Source organism: Uranotaenia lowii, chromosome 3 (genome assembly GCF_029784155.1).
Source record: "Uranotaenia lowii strain MFRU-FL chromosome 3, ASM2978415v1, whole genome shotgun sequence".
In the NCBI taxonomy this organism is placed as follows: Eukaryota; Metazoa; Arthropoda; class Insecta; order Diptera; family Culicidae; genus Uranotaenia; species Uranotaenia lowii.
The window spans coordinates 212,827,267-212,848,266 of NC_073693.1; the positions used below are offsets into that span (position 1 = coordinate 212,827,267).

The following is a 21,000-nucleotide window of genomic DNA, read 5'->3' on the forward strand; positions in this document are numbered from 1 at the left end:
GGTGGATTTTATGGCGTAGGGGTACATTGTATCATGAGTCGTCCAATTGCACCCATGGACCCAGAGTAGCAAACTGGGGGGACGCGGTGGCTCGCCGTGCCTTGGAATGCAATCCGTAAAAAGGATTTACCACCTGGGTGATCAACTAATAAAAAAGATTGTCAACCTGGGTTGTGGGGCTTAGGATTGAGTTTTCTCCACAGAAAACGGAGATGGTTGTTTCTCTAAGAAACATAGACCTGTTCAGCCTAAGCTTCAACTCCTAGGCAGGACGATCATTCAATCGAGGTGTTTCAAGTATCTTGGGGTTTGGTTTGATTCCAAGTGTACCTGGAGAGCCCATATTGAGTATCTGAAAGGAAAATGCCAACAAAGAATCAATTTTCTCCAATCAATCACTGGCACCTGGTGGGGAGCCCATCCAGAAGATCTTTTAAAATTGTATCGAACAACTATTCTTTCGGTGATGGAATATGGTAGCTTCTGTTTCCAGTCAGCTGCCAAAACTCACCTCTTAAAACTCGAGCGTATCCAATACCGTTGTCTCCGCATCGCTCTGGGCTGTATGCCCTCAACGCATAACATGAGTCTTGAAGTATTAGCAGGAATACTTCCTCTTAAAGATAGATTCAATTTACTATCACTCCGGTTCCTCATCAGGTGTGAGGTCATGAATCCATTGGTTATTGTGAATTTCGAAAGGTTACTTGAGCAAAATCTTCAAACCAGATTTATGTCTATATATCATGTCTTTATGTCCATGCAGGTTAATCCTTCTTCGAACTCTCCAACTCGTGTTTTCATCCCTGACTACGACACATCTTCTGTCCAGTTTGATTTGTCTATGCAGCAAGAAATTCGTGGAATCCCGGATTCGCATCGTCCACTTTTGATTCCAAGAATTTTTGATGCTAAATATAGACACGTTGATGCTGACAAAATGTACTTTACCGATGGGTCTCGAATAGAAGAATCAACGGGATTTGGAGTTTTCAACGAAATAGCTAGCGCCTCATATAACCTCCAATCACCATGCTCTGTATACATTGCAGAGTTAGCAGCCATTTACTGGGCGTTGGATAGCGTCGCATCGCGGCCAGCAGAACACTACTTTATTGTAACGGACAGTCTCAGTTCTGTTGAAGCAATCCGCTCAATAAGACCGGGAAAGCACTCGCCGTATTTCCTCGGGAAGATACGGGATATTCTGAGTGCTTTATCAAAACGTTGCTTTGTCATCACCTTTGTTTGGGTCCCCTCACATTGCTCTATAATGGGTAATGAAAGGGCAGACTCTCTGGCAAAGGTGGGGGCAACAGAAGGCGACACGTATCACCGTGAAATCGTCTTCAACGAATTTTACTTCTTGGCTCGAAAGAACTCTGTTGTCAACTGACAGCGCAAATGGGATGAAGGTGAATTGGGTCGGTGGCTCCACTCGATTATCCCAAAGGTAAGCCTTAAACCATGGTTTAATAGATTGGATCTGAGTCGGGATTTTATTCGTATATTTTCCCGTCTTATGTCCAATCATTGTTCCTTAGAAGCGATACTCTATCGTTTTGATATTGCTGGCAGCAATTTGTGTGGTTGCGGTCAAGGTTACCATGACATCGAGCATATTGTTTGGTCGTGCGAGGTCCATCTTGTCGCTAGAGCGAATTTTATAGACTCCCTTCGGGCCCGAAGGAAACCACCCTATGTTCCAGTGAGGGATGTGTTAGCTGTGCTAGATTTGGACTACATGTTCGAAATTTATCTTTTTCTAAAAGCTATCGATCTCCGTCTATAATTATTTTTAATTTCTTATTTCCCTTTCTATCCTTTTCTCCTCTTGAACAAAAAGTGCTAGACCTAAGTAATCAATTGTTATAAACACAAAACGAGTTTGGCTCCTTAAAACTCAAAGGTGTAACCCGTTTCAAATAAAGGAATTTATAAAAAAAAATGTTAGAATTAGAATAAGGTTGTAGTCATATTTTTTCAAAAACTCTACCATCGCTCAAACAGTTTTCTCTAGCAATCAAATGAAAAGCACCACTTTTTTTTAACTTTTTGTGACCATTTCATTAAAATAAAATTTAAAAAAATATTTCTTGGCTTCATGATGTAGACATTAACTTCGGCTTTCATATGCATAAGGCAAATATTTTTTGGACTTGTAATACATATGAACTACAGCAGTTTTCCTGAGGCATGTTTTTCCGGATTTTTTTGTCTTTCATGCTAAATAACGAAAAAACTAGTAGCTTTAGGTATATATAATGTTCTAAACATATTTTTCTGACATTAAAAGGTTCTTTTTGATATAAGTTTATATGAAATAAATTAAAGTTCAAACGACTTAGATAGATTTTACTTTTGGAGTGTCAAATTGACATTCTAAGTCGGAAAAGGGAGTTTTTTGTCCAGGCTTCCAGGGTTCGTCTATAAAAAATAGTCAATAAGATGTATATTAAAAAACTTTTTAATTCATTTAGAGTCCCCGAATTTTTTTTTGTTTTTTGAAGCTCCTGAAAAAAGTTACAAGCATTCCAACTTGCAATAGTGTTAAATTGACACTCTAAGGTTGATGACAAAGTGAAAGCGATGCGAAATCGGCGAATGCGATTCAATGCGGCGAACCACATTTGATGAAAATGTATGTGAATCGCTTAAACCTGACATACTCAACGCGACGAAGCAGATGCCAATTTGTTCCGCCGCTCGAGTTCGCATAGGCCGTGTTCGCCAATTCGCATCGCATCGCTCTCACTATGTCATCAGCCCAATGCGGATGAGGGTTAATAACAGCGGGTAAATATTTCTGGCAAACGGGAAGGATACCGAATCTCGTACCAATTTGTCTATCCTGAACTTTACGGAAATGCTCTTTCGAGTGCTCGGATAATCGAAGATAATCGGTTAAAAAATCACCTGTATCACAGGACTGATATTCGGCTTTCAAAGTATTATTTATTTATTTTATTTACATAGTATTCCGTCTCACGACATAACTTGACGAACATAATTCCTAAAATTCACTCGGTCCATGGCAACTGTTCTCCAATTTCTCGGGCACCCCACGTTCGCCAGATCATGCTCCACTTGGTCTAACCACCTCGCTCGTCTTGTTCCTACCGGATTCGTAGCGAACACCTGTTTTGCAGGACAGTCGTTCGGCATTCTCGCAACATGTCCCGCACTCGTCGCTCGAATACTCCGAGTGTACGCAGGTCCTCCTCGAGCAATATCCATGTCTCGTGCCCGTAGAGAACAACCGGTCTAATGAGCGTCATTTACAGGTTACACTTCGTGCGAGGCTAAGTCTTCTCGACCGCAGTTGCTTATGGAGTCCATAGTAGGCACGACTTCCGCTGATAATTCGCCCCCGGATCTCACGGTTGGTGTCATTGTCTGCGGTCACCAGTGAGCCGAGATAGACAAAGTCTTCGGCTATCTCCAGCTCGTTGCCATCGACTGTGACCTTGTTATTGCTGGACAAGCAGGTTTGGTCGGTCTCAGATCCGCAGGCCAGCATGTACTTCGCCTTGGACGTATTAATCATCAACCCAATTCTTCCTGCTTCGCGTTTCAGTTTGTGGTAGATCTCCTCCACCGCCGCGGATGATCTGCCGACTATATCAATTTCATCGGCAAAGCAGATAAGTTGACTGGATCTGTTGAAAATCGTGCCCCGCATTTCGCCCACCGCTCGTCGAATAACACCATCTAGCGCCACGTTGAACATCATGCAGGATAGACCATCACCTTGTCGAAGCCCCCTGCGCGATTCAAATGAACTCGACAATTCACCTGAAATCCGCACACAGCACTGCGTTCCATACATCGTCGCCTTGATCAGTCTGATTAGCTTCCCGGAAAAGCCGTTCTCGTCCATGATTTTCCATAGCTCGTTACGGTCGATCGTGTCGTATGCGGCTTTGAAGTCGATGAATAGATGGGGCGTAGGGACTTGATGTTCCCGGCATTTTTGGAGGATTTGCCGTGGTCGTTGACCGTCCCTCCATGAAGCCGGCCTGATGACTTCCCACGAATCTGTTTGCTTGTGGCGTTAGGCGGCGGAGTAGGATTCGGGACTCCTCCTCCTCCAGGCGGCGCTTTTTTTCCTGGAAAATTCGGACTCGCTGCCTCTCCCGCTGTGTGTGATTTTCCACATTTCGACGAGTGCCTCTTTGCACTACTGCCGCCCGCGCGGCATTCTCTTCGTTCATCACCCTCCTACACTCCTCGTCGAACCAGTCGTTCCGTCGAGTTCGCTCCACATAACCGATGACGTTCTCCGCGGCCTTGTTGATGTCTGTCTTGATGGTTGTTCGTTAGTTGAGCACCACTGGGTGCATCTATCCAAATTCAATCCTCCACCAACCGATCAGAAAATGCTATGTGGAGCGACGATCGTCTAATGCTGAACAATTGGTTACCAAAACCCACTCTCCCACCGAGCTGTTTTGCGACCGATTGCCCACAACCGACCAGGAGAGATCATCATCAACCATCAGTACTGATAATGCAGTACTGATAAATATCATCACCGCCCGAGCAGCGGGAGAAGTTTTCTCCGATCGGATTGTGCCTGGACTTGTTAGTCGCACACCAGTCCTCGAAACACTTTAACCGTCTACTGTTCTAGTTTAGTGTTAAATTATTATAAGTCTTGTCGTTTATAGTTCTAAGCCAAAAATAAATATCTAATGTTTAGTTCCGAACAAGTGCGTTTGAACTTTAAGTGCGTGAAGAAAACTCGCCTCATTTAGACCGTTGGTGAAGCTGTAAGCTTGATTGGTGCATGCAAATAAGATTTACTGCTGGTGATTGGTTTTTACTTGCCACGGTCTCGACGCAGTTGGGTTTGGCTGGTGATAATAGCTTCCAACGATTCGGGCTTGCTAGCTTATTGTCCCGGAACTGGACTGGTCAGCCTTCAGAAAAAAACCGTTTTGATTCTACCTAAGCTTCAGGCCTAAGAAGCTGGTGGTTTGGCAAGGCAAGAACGAGCGCACGGTGGTTCATCGCATACTGGTGTTCGTGGTGAGTTTTTTCAACGGTGGCTCAGGGCAGCCAAGCACATATTTGCGGATATCGAAGGCTGGAATTTGGAACCCGTACCACAGGTAACCTGCTCTGAACCATCATATGGTCCTTCGAGCCGGATGAGTGGCCAACGGAACTAGCGGAACGGTTTACGGCAGCAAGCGACGCCATTATATTAGCCATTTGCTGCATGAGCGTATTATCCTGGCGCCATTTCACTGCGACCACAAAGGTGTGATCGCATAAAGGATCGCCATCGCTGTGGACTGTTACTGGCTTGGCTTGGGTTAAGCAGCCAATATTGGCGCAATCGACAAGGCATCATTTACTATACCCAGGTGAGCTCTGTATCGGGTATATGTTCAGCCCTTAATTGAACGGTGGATCGGTTTTTAATTCCTTCCGTTTTGTTTTTCTTTAATTTTGGCAATTATTTGCGATATCGGAAGGTGACTTGCTGGTGAATGGTCACACAGCAACGGTTCAACGGAACAGCTATTGGTTGCGACTCGGGTTGGCGGAAGAACAACCCAGGTGTGGACTTGGGAGTTTAGCAACTTGGTTGCGGTTGGCAACTTGGCGCGTTGCTATCGGGTTCGAGCGGTACGAACAGTGAAGCAAGGGCTTCGGTATACGGACTTGACGGTGGTCAATCTACAACGCCGGAAGTTATCCGGTAAAATTGGAAGCGACCAGCAACGGTGCTGGTGGAAGGGCAAGGTGGTGAACTGGTATGTAACTCTGTAACTCTTTAAGGCCATTTATTTTGAACATTTTTTGAGTTTATTGGTTTGGTGCAACTGTGGGGTTTCATGTTCACAACAAAATATTTTGAGTATTTAAATTTGGAACAATTGGTTCGTTTTCAACAGTTTACGATATTTGGTTTCTGGATTAAGTCGTGGTTCTGAAATTTAAGGCAGTTTTAGCTTGCGTTGTTGGATTTTGGAAAATCCTGTTGATTTGTTGAAATTTAGCGGAATTATATTGCGTTGGTGGGATGTAAGAAAATCCTGTCAGTTCATAACTGAATTAAGATTGCGCTTGGTTGGAGATAGAAAATCTTAGCTGATTTTGAATCAAATTTGCGGTGTTTTGAGAAACATATCTTGACTCAAGGAGTTTGAGTTGGCTTCGATACAGCTTGTAGCTGATTGCGTTGGGTGAATCTCGAAATAAATGAAATTTGGATGAGTGTAAATCTATCTTTACTTATTTTGGGAACAAGGTGTTCCATTGAATTATCTACCGAATTTGGGATTTTGAAAACCTATCAGCAACGATTGGCTGAAGTGAGTGCTACAATAAGTTATTTTGAGAAACTCCTTGAGGTAACAACGTTCTTGAGATTCAGATCGGGTTGTTTGATATAGTTTCAACATTTTGGTGTGAATCCGCTTTGATCTGTGGAGATCAATTTGATTTCTGGTTCATTCAGTAGCGTTAGTTTGAGCCAGTGTTGGCTTGTGTGATTCGAATATATTTCGAACAGAATATTCGTTTTATCAGGTGTTGGTTTGAGGCAGATCTTTGTTAGTGAATTTTTAATTCTGTGATCATGCCTGTGACAAAATCTACAAAGGAGCCTAAGGCGGCACCAACACTTAGATATTGGATTGTTAAACTGAAGGAAATACAGTCATCGTTTGGAGATATTTGGGAATTTGTCGAAACATTCCAAGAAGATGTAAGCTCGACACAAATTTCGGTACGATTAAATGCCATCGATGATTTGTGGGAAAGGTTTGGAGATGTTTTGATAGAAATTAAATCTCATGAGGACTTTACTGCAGGTGATGAAATATACGATAAAGAGCGAAAGGAATTCAGTGATAGGTTTTACCATGCGAAATCGTTTCTGATTGAGAAGGCCAAGGAGCGTCAGGACTCTGCTGAGGTGAACCAGACTATTCGATCAGAATCTGGCCACATGGCAAACGTGGATCATGTTCGACTCCCACAAATCAAGCTTCAATCTTTTGACGGAAACATCGATGAATGGCTAGGTTTTCGTGATTTGTACCTCTCTTTGATTCACTGGAAGCAGGAACTTCCAGAGGTGGAAAAGTTCCACTATTTGAAAGGGTGTTTGCAAGGCGAACCAAAGGCGTTGATCGATCCGCTACAAATCACGAAAACAAATTATACTGTTGCATGGGAGATGCTATTGAAACGGTACAATAATAGCAAACAGCTGAAAAAACGGCAGGTGCAAGCACTTTTCAAGCTGCCAGGAATGGTAAAGGAATCCAAGGGTGAGCTACAAACGTTGCTGGAGGGTTTTGAGAGAATTGTGAACACTCTTGATCAAGTTCTGGAAACCGACGAATACAAGGACTTACTGTTGGTGAATTTTCTCGTTTCTCGGTTGGATTCCGTAACACGTAGGAGCTGGGAGGAAGAGTCTGCTACCAAGGAGCAAGATTCTCTGGCAGAACTCACAGAATTTCTTCATCGTCGAGTTCGGGTTTTAGAAGCTCTCCCTCCACGGTTTACGGACAACAGATCAATGCAGCCTCAAGGTTCGGTGAAACAGAAGACGGTCAGTGTCAGAACTTACCATAACAACGTGAAGTCTTCCGGGATTAGATGTCATGCATGCAAGGAAGGTCATTTGCTTCACCAGTGTCAGAAGTTTTTGAGAATGGGTGTCAATGAAAGGGATTCTCTGTTGAAGGTTCAGTCGTTATGCAGAAACTGTTTCAGGTCTGGGCACATGGCTAAGGATTGCCAGTCTAAATTCTGGTGCAGGACCTGTAAAGGTAGACATCATACGTTGGTGTGTTTCAAGGTGAAGGAAGACAGTCAGCCAGCCGAACTTCGATCAAGTGTTCCTTCAACATCAAGTGGTGGTGCTTCGAAAGAGAGTTCTACTTTTCAAACATCGCATTCGTCATCAGCCTGCCTAACATCTAGTGATCAGAGGAGGCCTCGATCACAGGTTCTGCTAGCAACAGCGGTAGTTTTCATCGAAGATGAGATGGGCGCCCGGATTCCAGCTCGTGCATTGTTAGACTCCGGATCAGAAAGCAACTTTATCTCTGAGCGGTTGTGTCAGTTGATGAAGATAAGTCGGAAGAAGGTGGACATCTCAATCTTGGGTATCGGTCAAGTACAAACAAGAGTCAAGCATAAGATTGAGGCGGTGGTTCATTCCAGGGTAACCAGATTCTCCAAAGAAATGAATTTCTTGGTTTTACCGAAGGTAACGGTTGATCTTCCTACATCATCGGTTGATACGGATGGGTGGAGAATTCCGGACGGTATTAGTCTTGCGGATCCGTCATTTTTTGTGTCCACAAAGGTGGATCTAGTTCTTGGAATTGAGTTCTTTTTCGAGTTTTTCCAAACGGGGAAGAATATGTGTATTGGCGACAACTTACCAACGCTCACGGATTCGGTTTTCGGATGGGTGGTTTCCGGAGGTCTATCGGAACACACAGTGACAAGGGTCAACTGTAACACTTCTACTACAGAGTCGTTGGAATCGTTGGTTTCCCGTTTTTGGGCGTGCGAGGAGATCGGTTTAGAAAAACTGTACACAGAGGAGGAACAAATGTGTGAAGACCATTTTCAGAAAACGGTTCTGAGAAATCCCGATGGAAGGTACACAGTTGCCTTGCCCAAAAACCCACAGTCTTTTCCAACTCTGGGTGAATCAAAGGAAATAGCATTTCGTCGGTTGCAAGCTACGGAACGAAGGCTGAACAGGGATTCTGACCTTCGAAACCAATATAGCGCGTTTATGGAGGAATACCTTGAGCTTGGACACATGCAGAAGGTTAAGGAGGATCTACTTGTGAAACGTTGCTTCCTACCACATCATCCCGTCCTGAAAGAAAGCAGTACCACCACAAAACTTCGGGTGGTGTTTGATGCGTCCTGTAAAACGTCTTCGGGGACCTCGTTGAATGATGGGTTGTTAGCTGGGCCGGTGATTCAGGAGGATTTGAGGTCGATCATACTTCGTTGCCGTACAAACCAAGTCATGGTTGTTGCGGATGTAGAGAAGATGTTCCGGCAAATCTTCATAACTCCTGAGGATCGTCCTTTGCAATCGATACTTTGGCGAAAATCACTGTCGGATGAGGTCGCAGTATACGAGCTGAACACAGTTACGTACGGTACAAAACCCGCACCATTCTTGGCAACCAGGACTTTGAAACAGTTGGCTATTGACGAAGAGGAGCGCTATCCCCTTGCGGCTAAGGCTTTTACCGAGGATACCTACATGGACGATGTGATAACCGGAGCAGAAGATGTGGAAGCAGCACTCAAGCTGAGGCTTCAGCTCGAAAATGCTGCGATAGCGGGTGGATTTCGGTTACGAAAGTTTGCTTCTAACTGTCCAAGGATTTTAGAAGGCATGACTGAGGAAAACGTGGCGATTAAAGACTTCTCGGAGGATGCTGAATCAGATCCGTCGATGAAGATTCTTGGACTCACATGGCTGCCGAAATCAGACATCTTCAAATATCAATTTAGTTTTCCGGAGTTATCGACATCAGGTGACCTTACGAAACGACAGGTTCTTTCGGTGATTGCAACATTGTTCGATCCGCTCGGTTTATTGGGAGCAGCGGTTACAACAGCTAAGGTTTTCATGCAACAACTTTGGCTATTGCAGGATAGCAATCAAGAGCGTTTGGGTTGGGATCAACCACTACCTCCAACGGTGGGTGAGGTTTGGCGGAATTATTTCGAGCAGCTACCGTTGTTGAACGAAATCAGTATCGCACGTTGTGTCAGGATCCAAGGAGCTGCAGAGCTAGAAATTCACTGCTTTTCAGATGCCTCTGAAAAGGCATATGGAGGATGCGTGTATCTGAAAAGCGTAGATTCGGAAGGAAGAGTGAAGAGCCATTTACTGTCAGCGAAATCCAAGGTGGCTCCGTTGAAATGCCAATCGATTCCTCGTCTAGAGTTGTGTGGGGCACTTCTCACTGTGCAGCTGTTTGAAATGGTTCAGAAATCGATTAAAATCGACTGTCCGGTTTATTTTTGGACGGATTCCACTTGCGTGTTGCGTTGGATCCAAGCGGTGCCTACCACATGGACCACCTATGTGGCTAACAGGGTTGCTAAAATACAATCATTTAGCAAGGGATGTGAATGGAGACATGTCCCTGGAGCAGATAATCCTGCGGATTTGATCTCACGGGGAGTTGCGCCCGGTGAGATAGGTCATAATACACTGTGGTGGCATGGGCCAGATTGGCTAGTAGGCGAAAAAGAGAAATGGCCAACATTGCCGGAAGGATTTCAGCAGGGAAATGCCGATGCTGAGCGACGTCGTCAGACCGTGTCAGTGTTGACAGCAAATGAGTCAGATTTTTGGACAGATTTTGTCGGATGGTATTTGAGTCGGTTCTCAAATTACGATAAGTTGATTCGGGCGACTGCATACATCCGGAGATTCATGAAACTGTTGCGGTCAAGACTTAAGTCACGGTTTGAGCATTTTTTGCAAGCTTCTGAATTGGCAGAGGCTGAAATTTTACTTGTAAGTCGTGTACAGCGCGTAGAATTTAATGAAGAGTGGAAATGCTTGTCGAAAAAGGAATACGTATCTCGTCAGTCGAGATTGAAATGGTTCAATCCGTTTATCTCCGAAGAACAAGTTATCAGAGTCGGAGGTAGGATAAGCAAATCAAACGAACCTGATAGCGCAAAACATCCGATGGTACTACCGGCGAGACATCAGCTAACGCGGCTCATTATTGAGCATTACCATTTGCGTTTACTTCATGCGGGCCCTCAATTACTGTTGGCAACTATCAGGTTGAAGTTCTGGCCTTTGGGTGGCAGAAATGTTGTGAGACAAGTCGTGCAAAGGTGTCACACTTGTTTCAAGACACGACCAAAATTAATCCAACAATTCATGGGTGAATTGCCAGAATCAAGAGTAACTATTTCGCGCGCATTCAAGCGTACAGGCGTTGACTATTTTGGGCCTGTTTATGTTCGCACAGCACCGAGGAGAGTTGCTGTCAAGGCCTATGTCGCAGTCTTTGTCTGTATGGTTACAAAGGCTGTTCACTTGGAACTTGTGTCTGATCTTTCGACAGAGAAGTTTATACAAGCCTTGAGAAGATTTGTCGGCAGACGCGGGAAATGCTCTGATTTGTTTTCTGATAATGGAACAAATTTTGTGGGTGCAAAAAATCAGCTGAAGGAGCTTTTCAGTCTGTTCAAGGACCAGAATCATCGTGAAATGGTAGAACGAGAATGCTGTAACGAAGGTATTCGTTGGCATTTCAATCCGCCGAGTGCCCCTCATTTCGGTGGGTTATGGGAGGCAGCCGTTCGTTCAGCTAAGCAGCACATACTTAAGGTTATTGGTGAAAACCCAGTATCGGCCGAAGACTTCACAACATTGCTCGTTCAGGTGGAAGCTTGCTTAAACTCGAGACCTCTCACACCTCTGTCTGATAACCCAGAGGATCTCGAGCCGTTAACTCCTGGACATTTCCTTATTGGGGAATCATTACAAGCTTTACCGGATTTGAATTTTGAAGATACACCAGATAATAGATTAAATCAACTTCAGCAAATGCAGAAAAATCTAAGGCTTATTTGGAATCGTTGGCGACGTGAGTACTTGGCGCAGCTTCAGGCTCGTACTAAACGTTGGAAGCCAGCTGTTTCCATAAAACCAGATAGCATGGTTATAATCAAGGACGAAAGACTCCCACCATGTCGCTGGAAAATGGGTCGAATAATGGAACTTCACCCTGGTACTGACGGAGTCGTCAGAGTTGTAACGTTACGCACTGATTCTGGAATAAAAACTCGTCCTGTTGAAAAGCTATGTTTATTGCCCTGTATTGAAAAAGAACCAATTTTAGAATAACATTTGAATAGTGTCAGAGTAAAAGGTCCCAAATTGTAAAACTGTTCGAAAATCGTTGGAATACTCATTTCTTAGAAACCTCTTAAAACCTTGTAAGTAAACTCGTTCAAAATAATTACACTCATAATGATGGCCAGAGTTCAGAAATTAGCATTTCAGGGTGGGTGAGGATGTTCGTTAGTTGAGCACCACTGGGTGCATCTATCCAAATTCAATCCTCCACCAACCGATCAGAAAATGCTATGTGGAGCGACGATCGTCTAATGCTGAACAATTGGTTACCAAAACCCACTCTCCCACCGAGCTGTTTTGCGACCGATTGCCCACAACCGACCAGGAGAGATCATCATCAACCATCAGTACTGATAATGCAGTACTGATAAATATCATCACCGCCCGAGCAGCGGGAGAAGTTTTCTCCGATCGGATTGTGCCTGGACTTGTTAGTCGCACACCAGTCCTCGAAACACTTTAACCGTCTACTGTTCTAGTTTAGTGTTAAATTATTATAAGTCTTGTCGTTTATAGTTCTAAGCCAAAAATAAATATCTAATGTTTAGTTCCGAACAAGTGCGTTTGAACTTTAAGTGCGTGAAGAAAACTCGCCTCATTTAGACCGTTGGTGAAGCTGTAAGCTTGATTGGTGCATGCAAATAAGATTTACTGCTGGTGATTGGTTTTTACTTGCCACGGTCTCGACGCAGTTGGGTTTGGCTGGTGATAATAGCTTCCAACGATTCGGGCTTGCTAGCTTATTGTCCCGGAACTGGACTGGTCAGCCTTCAGAAAAAAACCGTTTTGATTCTACCTAAGCTTCAGGCCTAAGAAGCTGGTGGTTTGGCAAGGCAAGAACGAGCGCACGGTGGTTCATCGCATACTGGTGTTCGTGGTGAGTTTTTTCAACGGTGGCTCAGGGCAGCCAAGCACATATTTGCGGATATCGAAGGCTGGAATTTGGAACCCGTACCACAGGTAACCTGCTCTGAACCATCAATGGTATCCCAACAGTCCTCGAGAGGGGCTTCGTTAAGCTCGCCCTCTGCCGGCAGCGCTGCGTCGAGCGATTGCGCGTAGTCTTCCGCGGCCTCAGGTTGCTTCAGTCGTGCGATATTTAACTGAGGCGGGCGCCGGTTTCGTGTGTTGTTCACTACGGAGAGTTTTGGGCGCATGTTCACCGTCACCAGATAGTGGTCTGACTCGATGTTGGCGCCTCGACAGGATCTGACGTGGATGATGTCCGAAAAGTGCCGGCTGTCGATCAAAACGTGGTCGATCTGTGATTGCGTTTGGTACGGTACTCTCCAGGTGTACTTGTGTGGAAGGCGGTGCTGGAAGAAGGTACTATGTACGGCCATTTGTTTGGAGGCTGCGAAATCTATAAGTCTGAGGCCGTTCTCGTGTGTCAGCTGGTGCGCACTGAACCTTCCAATTGTCGGTTTGAATTCCTCCTCTCGGCCGACCTGAACAGGCTTTCGAAGTATGTAAATATAATAAAAGTATCGTGATTCCAATTTTTTTTTCATTCTTTTAAAAGAAACAACAACGTGCGGCCAGTGTGTATAGGTTCATAAAAAATAGCCAAGTCAAGTCGTGGGGAACAATTTCTCCAGACCTGCTGGAGGTTAGCCCCAATTTTTGTTTTGAGAAAGTCATAGGTTGAGAAATATTGCTCCTAGGGAAAGTTGTGATATTTCTGAAAACAATTAACGAAAAATGCGAGTTTAAAATGATTACAATAATTTATTTTGCTGCCATCCTGCACAGCAGCGTTGTGTAGTAACACATGTACATCAATAACAGTCCATCAGCACAGCTACATATGTATGTAAGCAACTGCCTTCCATTCATTCAGATTCAATTACCATAATCATCATCATCAGTATCATCACACTATCATTCACACATTAACCACTGTTAAGCAGGGCTTAGCCTTTGACGGTTCTAATTGTACTTATTAGCGCGGATTGGTTTGAGTGGGGGAAGTTATACAATTCACGAAAGTTTAAAGTTACTTGTTGAAGTTCAATTGATATTATTTTGTATTTTCAACTTAGTAAGTGTTAGTTTTCGTTAATATTTTGCTTCGAGAATGAGGTGAACAAAACTACTAAATCTGCTATTGATAATGTTACAAAATTGAATTACATATTATGTTTTGAACACCAATCCGCTCCTGTATTTTTGCTTCATTATTTTTGAGTACAAATCACGATTAGACAACTTTTAGTAGGTTTTTGTATCAACTTTTTTCTCCAAGTGGTAGGTTTCATCAAAACTATCGAACACGAATTAGTTTAAACTTCATACTCCGACTCACATTCACTCTGGTTCGGTTGAAATCAAACTTGGTTTGATCCGGCAGCGTGTTATTCTTCTGTTAAATAGTGGGAATGTAATTTATTATCTCTGCATTTTTTATATCGAAATCGATTTGTGCTATTTTCTACGTCACTGGGTTCCGTTTTCAATCGCCTAAAAGGTTTGTGACTATTTTTTTTCTAAATTAAATCCATATTGATGTTTTGCTCCATCTGATTTGTTATTTTTTCTGAGAAATCGGCATAACTATCGTGATTGTATATTTGCTATTATTGCTTCAAGCATAGTGTGGTATGTCGAGTCTTTTTAAACCGAGCAATGTTACAAATTGTTTTTTTTTTATTTGGTTACTTTCAAATTAATATTTTGTGAAACTCGGTCCTGTTCGAGTTGTCGTCAATTTTATTTGTTTGTTTAAAGCAATTAGAACCTTACATTAGATAATACACTGTCCTTTTTAGTCTGAGCCGTTCTAGATCTAGATATTCACGATTGGGCTTAACTTACTAGGCAAACAGCGTCGACGGACAGAAGAAAAGACTTCTACAAAATCACAATAGTCAGTCTCATAAATGGCTCGCTTGTATTCGGTGCGGTTCCTCTGAGCCTTGGTTTTTCTTCAGCCATTCAATAAGTATTTTCATCTGAGCGGGAACCTAACCAATAATGGAAACCATTAGGCGTAATAATAGTCTACGCTACACTACAAATAAATTATGTACAACGAGATGAATGGCGCATTATAGATAGATTCTCCTTGAGTGACAACCAAAGTTGAATAGCGCTCTGATTTGTTTTTTCCCTATCGTTCTCAAATCAGACCAGTATTGAGGATATTAAGAAAAAATAAGTTACAGTTGCAGCTTTTAGCTATGATCAATTATAGATACGACAAATAAATAGATTATAGCGGTTTTCGCAAAGAACGTGGAACATCTAACTACGATTAGCAATAATGAAAACACTATTCATTCAGCCGGCTGCTTTACGCCAGATCGTGATCCGCAATAAACTGGGCCGAGCAGCGATTGTCGTGGTGATTCTTCCGGAGTTCCCACTTCCGCAGGGCAAACGCCATCAGCGCCAGCAACACGATCAGGATGCCGATGAAGATAAGGGCCAGCGATTCCAACTTGGGATCTTCGGCGATCGCAACCTGGGCCGGCGATAGAAGCACGTTCAGCTCCAGCGGCCGAGCCAGATTGCCGGACGTGATTTGGCACCGGTAACGGCCGTAGTGGTAGTTCTGGATCTTCGGTATCGAAAGGTACGATCCGATGATTTGGCCGTCCTCTCTGAAAAATGGAAATTGAAATTTTTGTTAGAATTTGTGACGATTGTGAAGCTTTTAATTGATTGGACAAGTTTAAAGCAACATTTTTTTGGTTTTTTGAGCCATCAATACAGCAGAAAAGCGATAAAAATATAACGAGAAAATATCCAACAAACCAAAAGATACCGATACCGAATACAGGTTTCGTGTGGGATTGCTATCAAATCATTTTAATAACAGGAAAAGTTGAGAAGCAGATTTTTTTTTGGCTTTGAATTTGTCATTCTAACTCACACATTTGATTTGATCTCACATTTTCTTTGACTAGCATCAATATTTAAGTCGAATCAGCCATCATGTGAAGTTGAATCAACAAAACAGGATTTCTCTACTGTCAAATTAGTCATGTGTAAGGTTGTACGCCTCAGCGATCGAGCAGTTTTCGTCGTGAGATGATGATAGCAGGTCCGTCATAGGTACGGGTTCGACTCCCATATCGGTACTGGATGTTAAATGTTAAATCTTAAAAGTTACCACGTCACGCGTCGGGTATTTTTGACATTCCGCAAATCGGCTGTAGGACTTTGTAAACAATTAACACGGGAGCCAAAAGAAGGGGAAAATTGTGCACAGTTATTTGGAAAATCCATTGTGGTCTGCATCTAGGCTAATTAAACAGCTGAAATTACCTAGAAATACCGTTTGACACGTTATCAAACGGAATAAGGAAACATTGACGACGATTTGGAAGCCTCCAGCCAATCGTCGGAGTGAAACTGTCGACCGGAAACTGATTTTGAAGACGATTAAGAGGAATTCCAATCTGTCGGGCCGTGATTTGGCCAGAAAATTCGGTGCTGCCCATAGAAGCGTGAGGAAAATTCGACCCCGGGAAGGAATCAAGTCGTATCGAGCTAGCAAACAGCCCAATCGGACCATAAAACAGAATAGTGTGATATACATCCGTGCTCGGAAGCTAAACGACCAGGTGCTTACAAGTTTGACGGGTGTCTTCTGATCACGGAGAAAAAAGTATGGTATTTCCAACAATCATATATATGATTGCTTCTCGACCAACTATAATTATAAAAATTTCAACAATACATATAATAGACAATCTGATTGATTTCATACATTCAACAATATGTATAATACATTCAACTATAGTTGTATGATTGATTTTGTGCATTCAACTATAAATATAATAGATTCAAATATAATGTACGATTGATGCCATACATTCAATAATAATTATAGTAGATTCAACTATAATAATCTGATTGATTTGATTATAAATATGATAGATTCAACTATAAAAATACAATTGATTTAATTATATTCATATATGCTGCAGAGAACACGTACTGGTTTCACTTTTACGATTTTTTTTTTAGTTTTGCTGATGACCACGGATGAAAACTATAGCATTCAAGTAGCACACAATCAATGATAAAAATAAAGTTTCATTTGCTATATTTATAGTTCAATACCTAGAATCAATCATACATTTGTAGTTGAATTTATCATATTTACAGTTGAATCAATTATACCACTACAATTGAATCTATCGTTGAATCTATAATCTATAGTTAAATGTGAGATGTCAACCAAGAATGTATAGTTGAATTTATTATATTTATAGTTGAATGTGTAAAATCAATCATTCAAATGTAGTTGAATCTATCACATTAACAATTGAATCATTACAGTTGATTCTATTATATTCATAGTTGATTGTGTGAAGTCAATCATCTGTTTGTAGTTGAGTCCATCAAATTTATAGTTGGATGCGAAAATATCAACTACGCTTGGGTGATTGGTATTACCAGCTGAAATAATTCGAACAACTTAGTCTTTTTTCTCCGTGATGGACGATAAAAGCTTTGTCAAGGTTGACTTCGGGCAAATCCCAGGTCCCAGGACAAATTTACACGAAAATTTATAATTTAGCAGGGCATTTGGCATTTGTGGCAAAACAAACGAAAGGATTCGTTACAAATATGACAATGACGTCGGAACTATACCAATAAAAGTGTCTCCAAAAGGATTTTTGACGTTCATTGGATCTCACGACCATCCATAATGTTTTGGCCAGATTTGGCAAGCTACCGTTACAGCAAAGTCGTTCAAAAATGGTATGCAGAGAAAGGGGTCCAGTTTAGTCCGAAAACCCTTCCACCAAACTGACCTTCTGAAAAATATTGGGCAATCATGAAGAGGAGACTCAAGACAAAGGGAAATGTTGTCAAAGACATTAATCAGATAGAGGCCCGGGGGAATAAGATTGCTAAAACGATGGACGAATAATTTTATCCATTTTTTTTTTCTAAGTATGAATACTACATTAGTATGGAAAAAAACTTGAATCAATAATAAACAACTGAAATACAGGCAATTGTTTGAGGTTTGTAATCATGCAGCAAATTTTCAACAAAATACATAGTTCATCATTGAACCATAACCGTTTATATTTATTTCGATTCCGAATCAATCATAACTCAAGATGAGAAATTGAATGCCTGGTCGAATCAATCATAAGATACAGTCGCAAGTTTCGTGTTCGAATTCACTTTAATTTATAATCATATTGCTACCCTCGGAAGAATTCTTCCAAGTATTGAAATGTTTGAATATTAAATGATTCAACGCCTTTACAATTTAAATTTGAATTGTATTTTTTCTGCTTATCAAGTGCCATGTTAAATCCTAATAAAACTTTGCAATGAATACACAATAGAGTGCCCCAAATGATCCGACTTTTGAAAAACTATTACGCTGCAGGCTAAAATTAATCCTAGGGCTAGTACAAGATCTCATGCCAAATTTGAGCCAGATCGGATCACGGGAAGGGGTCGCTCAACAAGCCTGAAGTTTGTATGGGATTTTGAGACATTTTGTTCGTGAGAAACATGAAAAACCAGTTTTTCATCAACTGTAAAATATTTTAATAATAAAGGTTTTAACTCAATGATCAACTTTTTCAAAGATCGCGAGTAATTTTGACGTCTGAGAAAAAAGTTATTAACGTTTTCTTCTTGTTATTTTTTTTTAATCTGCAAAAACCGGGAATTTTGAAGAAATTTTAAAAAGCGTAAACTAAATTAATTATATTTTCAACAGCCCAAGTCAAATCGTTTCGCAGTCTTCAACAAAGTTGTTAAATAAGTTTAAATCTTCAACTTTAAGTACTCGAAGACTTTTTTTTAAATGTTGTCAGAAATAGTTGCAATCTAATCTATACAAATTTCCTAATGTTATAGAATTTATTTTTTAAAGCGTTGTATCGCAGAATCATAAATAATTAGGCACGTTCTGTTTCCTGGATTAAATAAAGAATAGTCCATAGATTCAAAAATCAGCTTTGATTTTCCATGTAGGTTTATCAGTTTATCAGTTCTCTAAAATCAGTTTAATTCAAAACTGACCAATTTTAAAATTTCCACACTCGCCAAAATACCAAACATTCAATAAGAAAACTCCATATCACCAAAAGTAGAGGCGATAGACCAAATCTAACAATTGTATGGAATTCAGGACCGAATCTAACAAATGTATGGAATTCAGGACGCCAAAATCTTCTAAAATCAGCTTTTAAAATATAGGCACCAAAAATGCTGTGTTCCTGTCATATAAACAGACGATTAACATTTCCTGTGTGAAATCATTGCGTTGATTTGTTCAACAGTAACAAAAAATTGCTGCACTAATAATATATTGGAGTTTTAAGACTCAATGTTCTTAAAAAAAAGATAAAATGCTCCTGGTCGTAGTTATGAATCGCAATTTGCAAAGTCGCGAATTTTCCTCTTTCTGTCCGCGAAGCCAGGTAAATGTTTGACGTTTTGTAGTTGGGAAAAAATGTAAACAAATGTTGTAAATTTTCGATGAATTTAAAACTTATTTTATTATGGCTTTTTACTTCAGAGATCTCTTGAAAAGTAAGTAGAATCAACATTAAGGTCTTCTTCTAGTGTTTTAAATATTTTTTGAATAAAAATTGATATCTACTAAGCGATAAATTGAGTTTCAAAAACTGGTATTTTTCTTGCGATTGAAAACACACTTAAGTATTTTAAAAGTTTTTGAATGAAAAAGTGATATTTCCACAACTTTCTTTCAACAAAAAAGTTGGAGATATTTGTAAGCTAAATTTACGGATGTTCTGTTTTGGAAAGCATTCTAACAAGGAAAAACCCTTTTTAAAAATCTGGAATTTTATCCTGCTTTCTGTTAACCAAAGTAACAAATTTGATGGTTTTTTTTTTTCTGGAATAAACGGAGTGTTTGAGTTGTTTATTGTACTAGAAGAAGATTTAAAATGATTTAGATTTTTTATAGATTTATTTAAGAGTTGTATTTCATTAATGAAAAATGCACTTCTGAAATGCCTGCTCTTATGTGAGAACTGTTTGCACATTTTTCGTAATTTTTTGTAAAAAATCAAATGTATTTCCGTTGGCGTGTCTTGCAAGTACCTTTTGATGACAAAATTCTGCCCAATAATTATTAAAAAACTACATTAGGAGCTTCTTTCCTTATAATTACATGCCTGTTCCAAAGAGCTTCCCAAATTCTCTAAGCTCTTCTATGGTTGACTTTGTGGCGCTACTGTTTGGTTAATATCTCGGATTGCTCCCATGTCATACAAGATAACTGATATATCACTTTCTTAAAGCTTAATTTAGCTTGATTTTGACAGCGTTCTTTTTCCTGTAGATAGTACTATCGTTGCAAATTTTTCAAAATTTTAAACAAATGCCCGAAAATTTTTTCTCTGAGAGGTTAGAAGTGTTGCCCAAGAATAAGTCAAGCAAACTCAACCTCGAACATCAAATTTTTGCTAGTTTTGAAGCTCGTAAGCTGTAAAGCCGGTGCCGAGCTAATGCGAAAGATAACTTTTGACAGACGACAAAACTTGTGAAAAAAAAAACAAAGTTAAACAAGTTATGGGCGATTGAATCCTGAAACATCATTACTCGTTGCAAGCTCCCTAAATGAATAAAATTTTTATTTGCTGAGTGTTTTGCAAAAAATATTATAATTTGGCAAGAGTCTGTTCCTGTGGAAAAAACAACAAAATTTTCGTGACGAAAACTTTGGTTTTCAATGTTTTCAAAAGCGTTAAAAATGAAGTGTTGTTTGAAAACTTCGCAACTTACGGTCTCAACTTATCGATTTTAGTTTTCATTCAATCTTATGATAATTCAGCTAAGAAGTTCTAAATGAACTAAGCTTTGAAAAAAAAAGGTGATAGAATTTTCTTTGTATCTTAGATTGACTTCAATAAATCTTTTCTTGATAACAAATTTGAACTGTTGAAAATGATCCAAAAATTTTGAAAATCCACCGTTAATCATACATTTTGTTGATTGGACCAAAAACACAACTGTGAAAAATTATAGCTTAACAGGTGTTATTTCAGAAAAACTACCTATGTTCTTTCAAAATTTCGATTTTCTTCAACCCAAAAAACTGGGAAATTCGGGAAAAGCTTAAAATGACTAAACATGCCTAAAACGTT

The 21,000-nt window shown here is 40.7% G+C and overlaps 2 protein-coding genes across 2 annotated transcripts in view; one reads left to right on the forward strand and one right to left on the reverse strand.

Moving 5' to 3' along the window:
* Positions 1-6,592: 6,592 nt before the first annotated feature.
* Positions 6,593-11,887, forward strand: LOC129753064 (uncharacterized). Its single transcript, XM_055748862.1, has 2 exons — positions 6,593-10,208; positions 11,103-11,887. Exons 1-2 carry the CDS (start codon positions 6,593-6,595, stop codon positions 11,885-11,887), a joined length of 4,401 nt encoding a protein of 1,466 aa, XP_055604837.1.
* A 1,720-nt stretch (positions 11,888-13,607) lies between these two features.
* The window catches only part of LOC129751907 (fibroblast growth factor receptor 3-like), a 159,222-nt gene continuing 151,829 nt past the window's right edge, over positions 13,608-21,000 (reverse strand). The window contains exon 5 of the mRNA XM_055747677.1: positions 13,608-15,501. Coding sequence (XP_055603652.1) covers positions 15,192-15,501 — 310 coding nt within the window. The 3' untranslated portion in view covers positions 13,608-15,191. The remainder of the gene's footprint in view (positions 15,502-21,000) is intronic.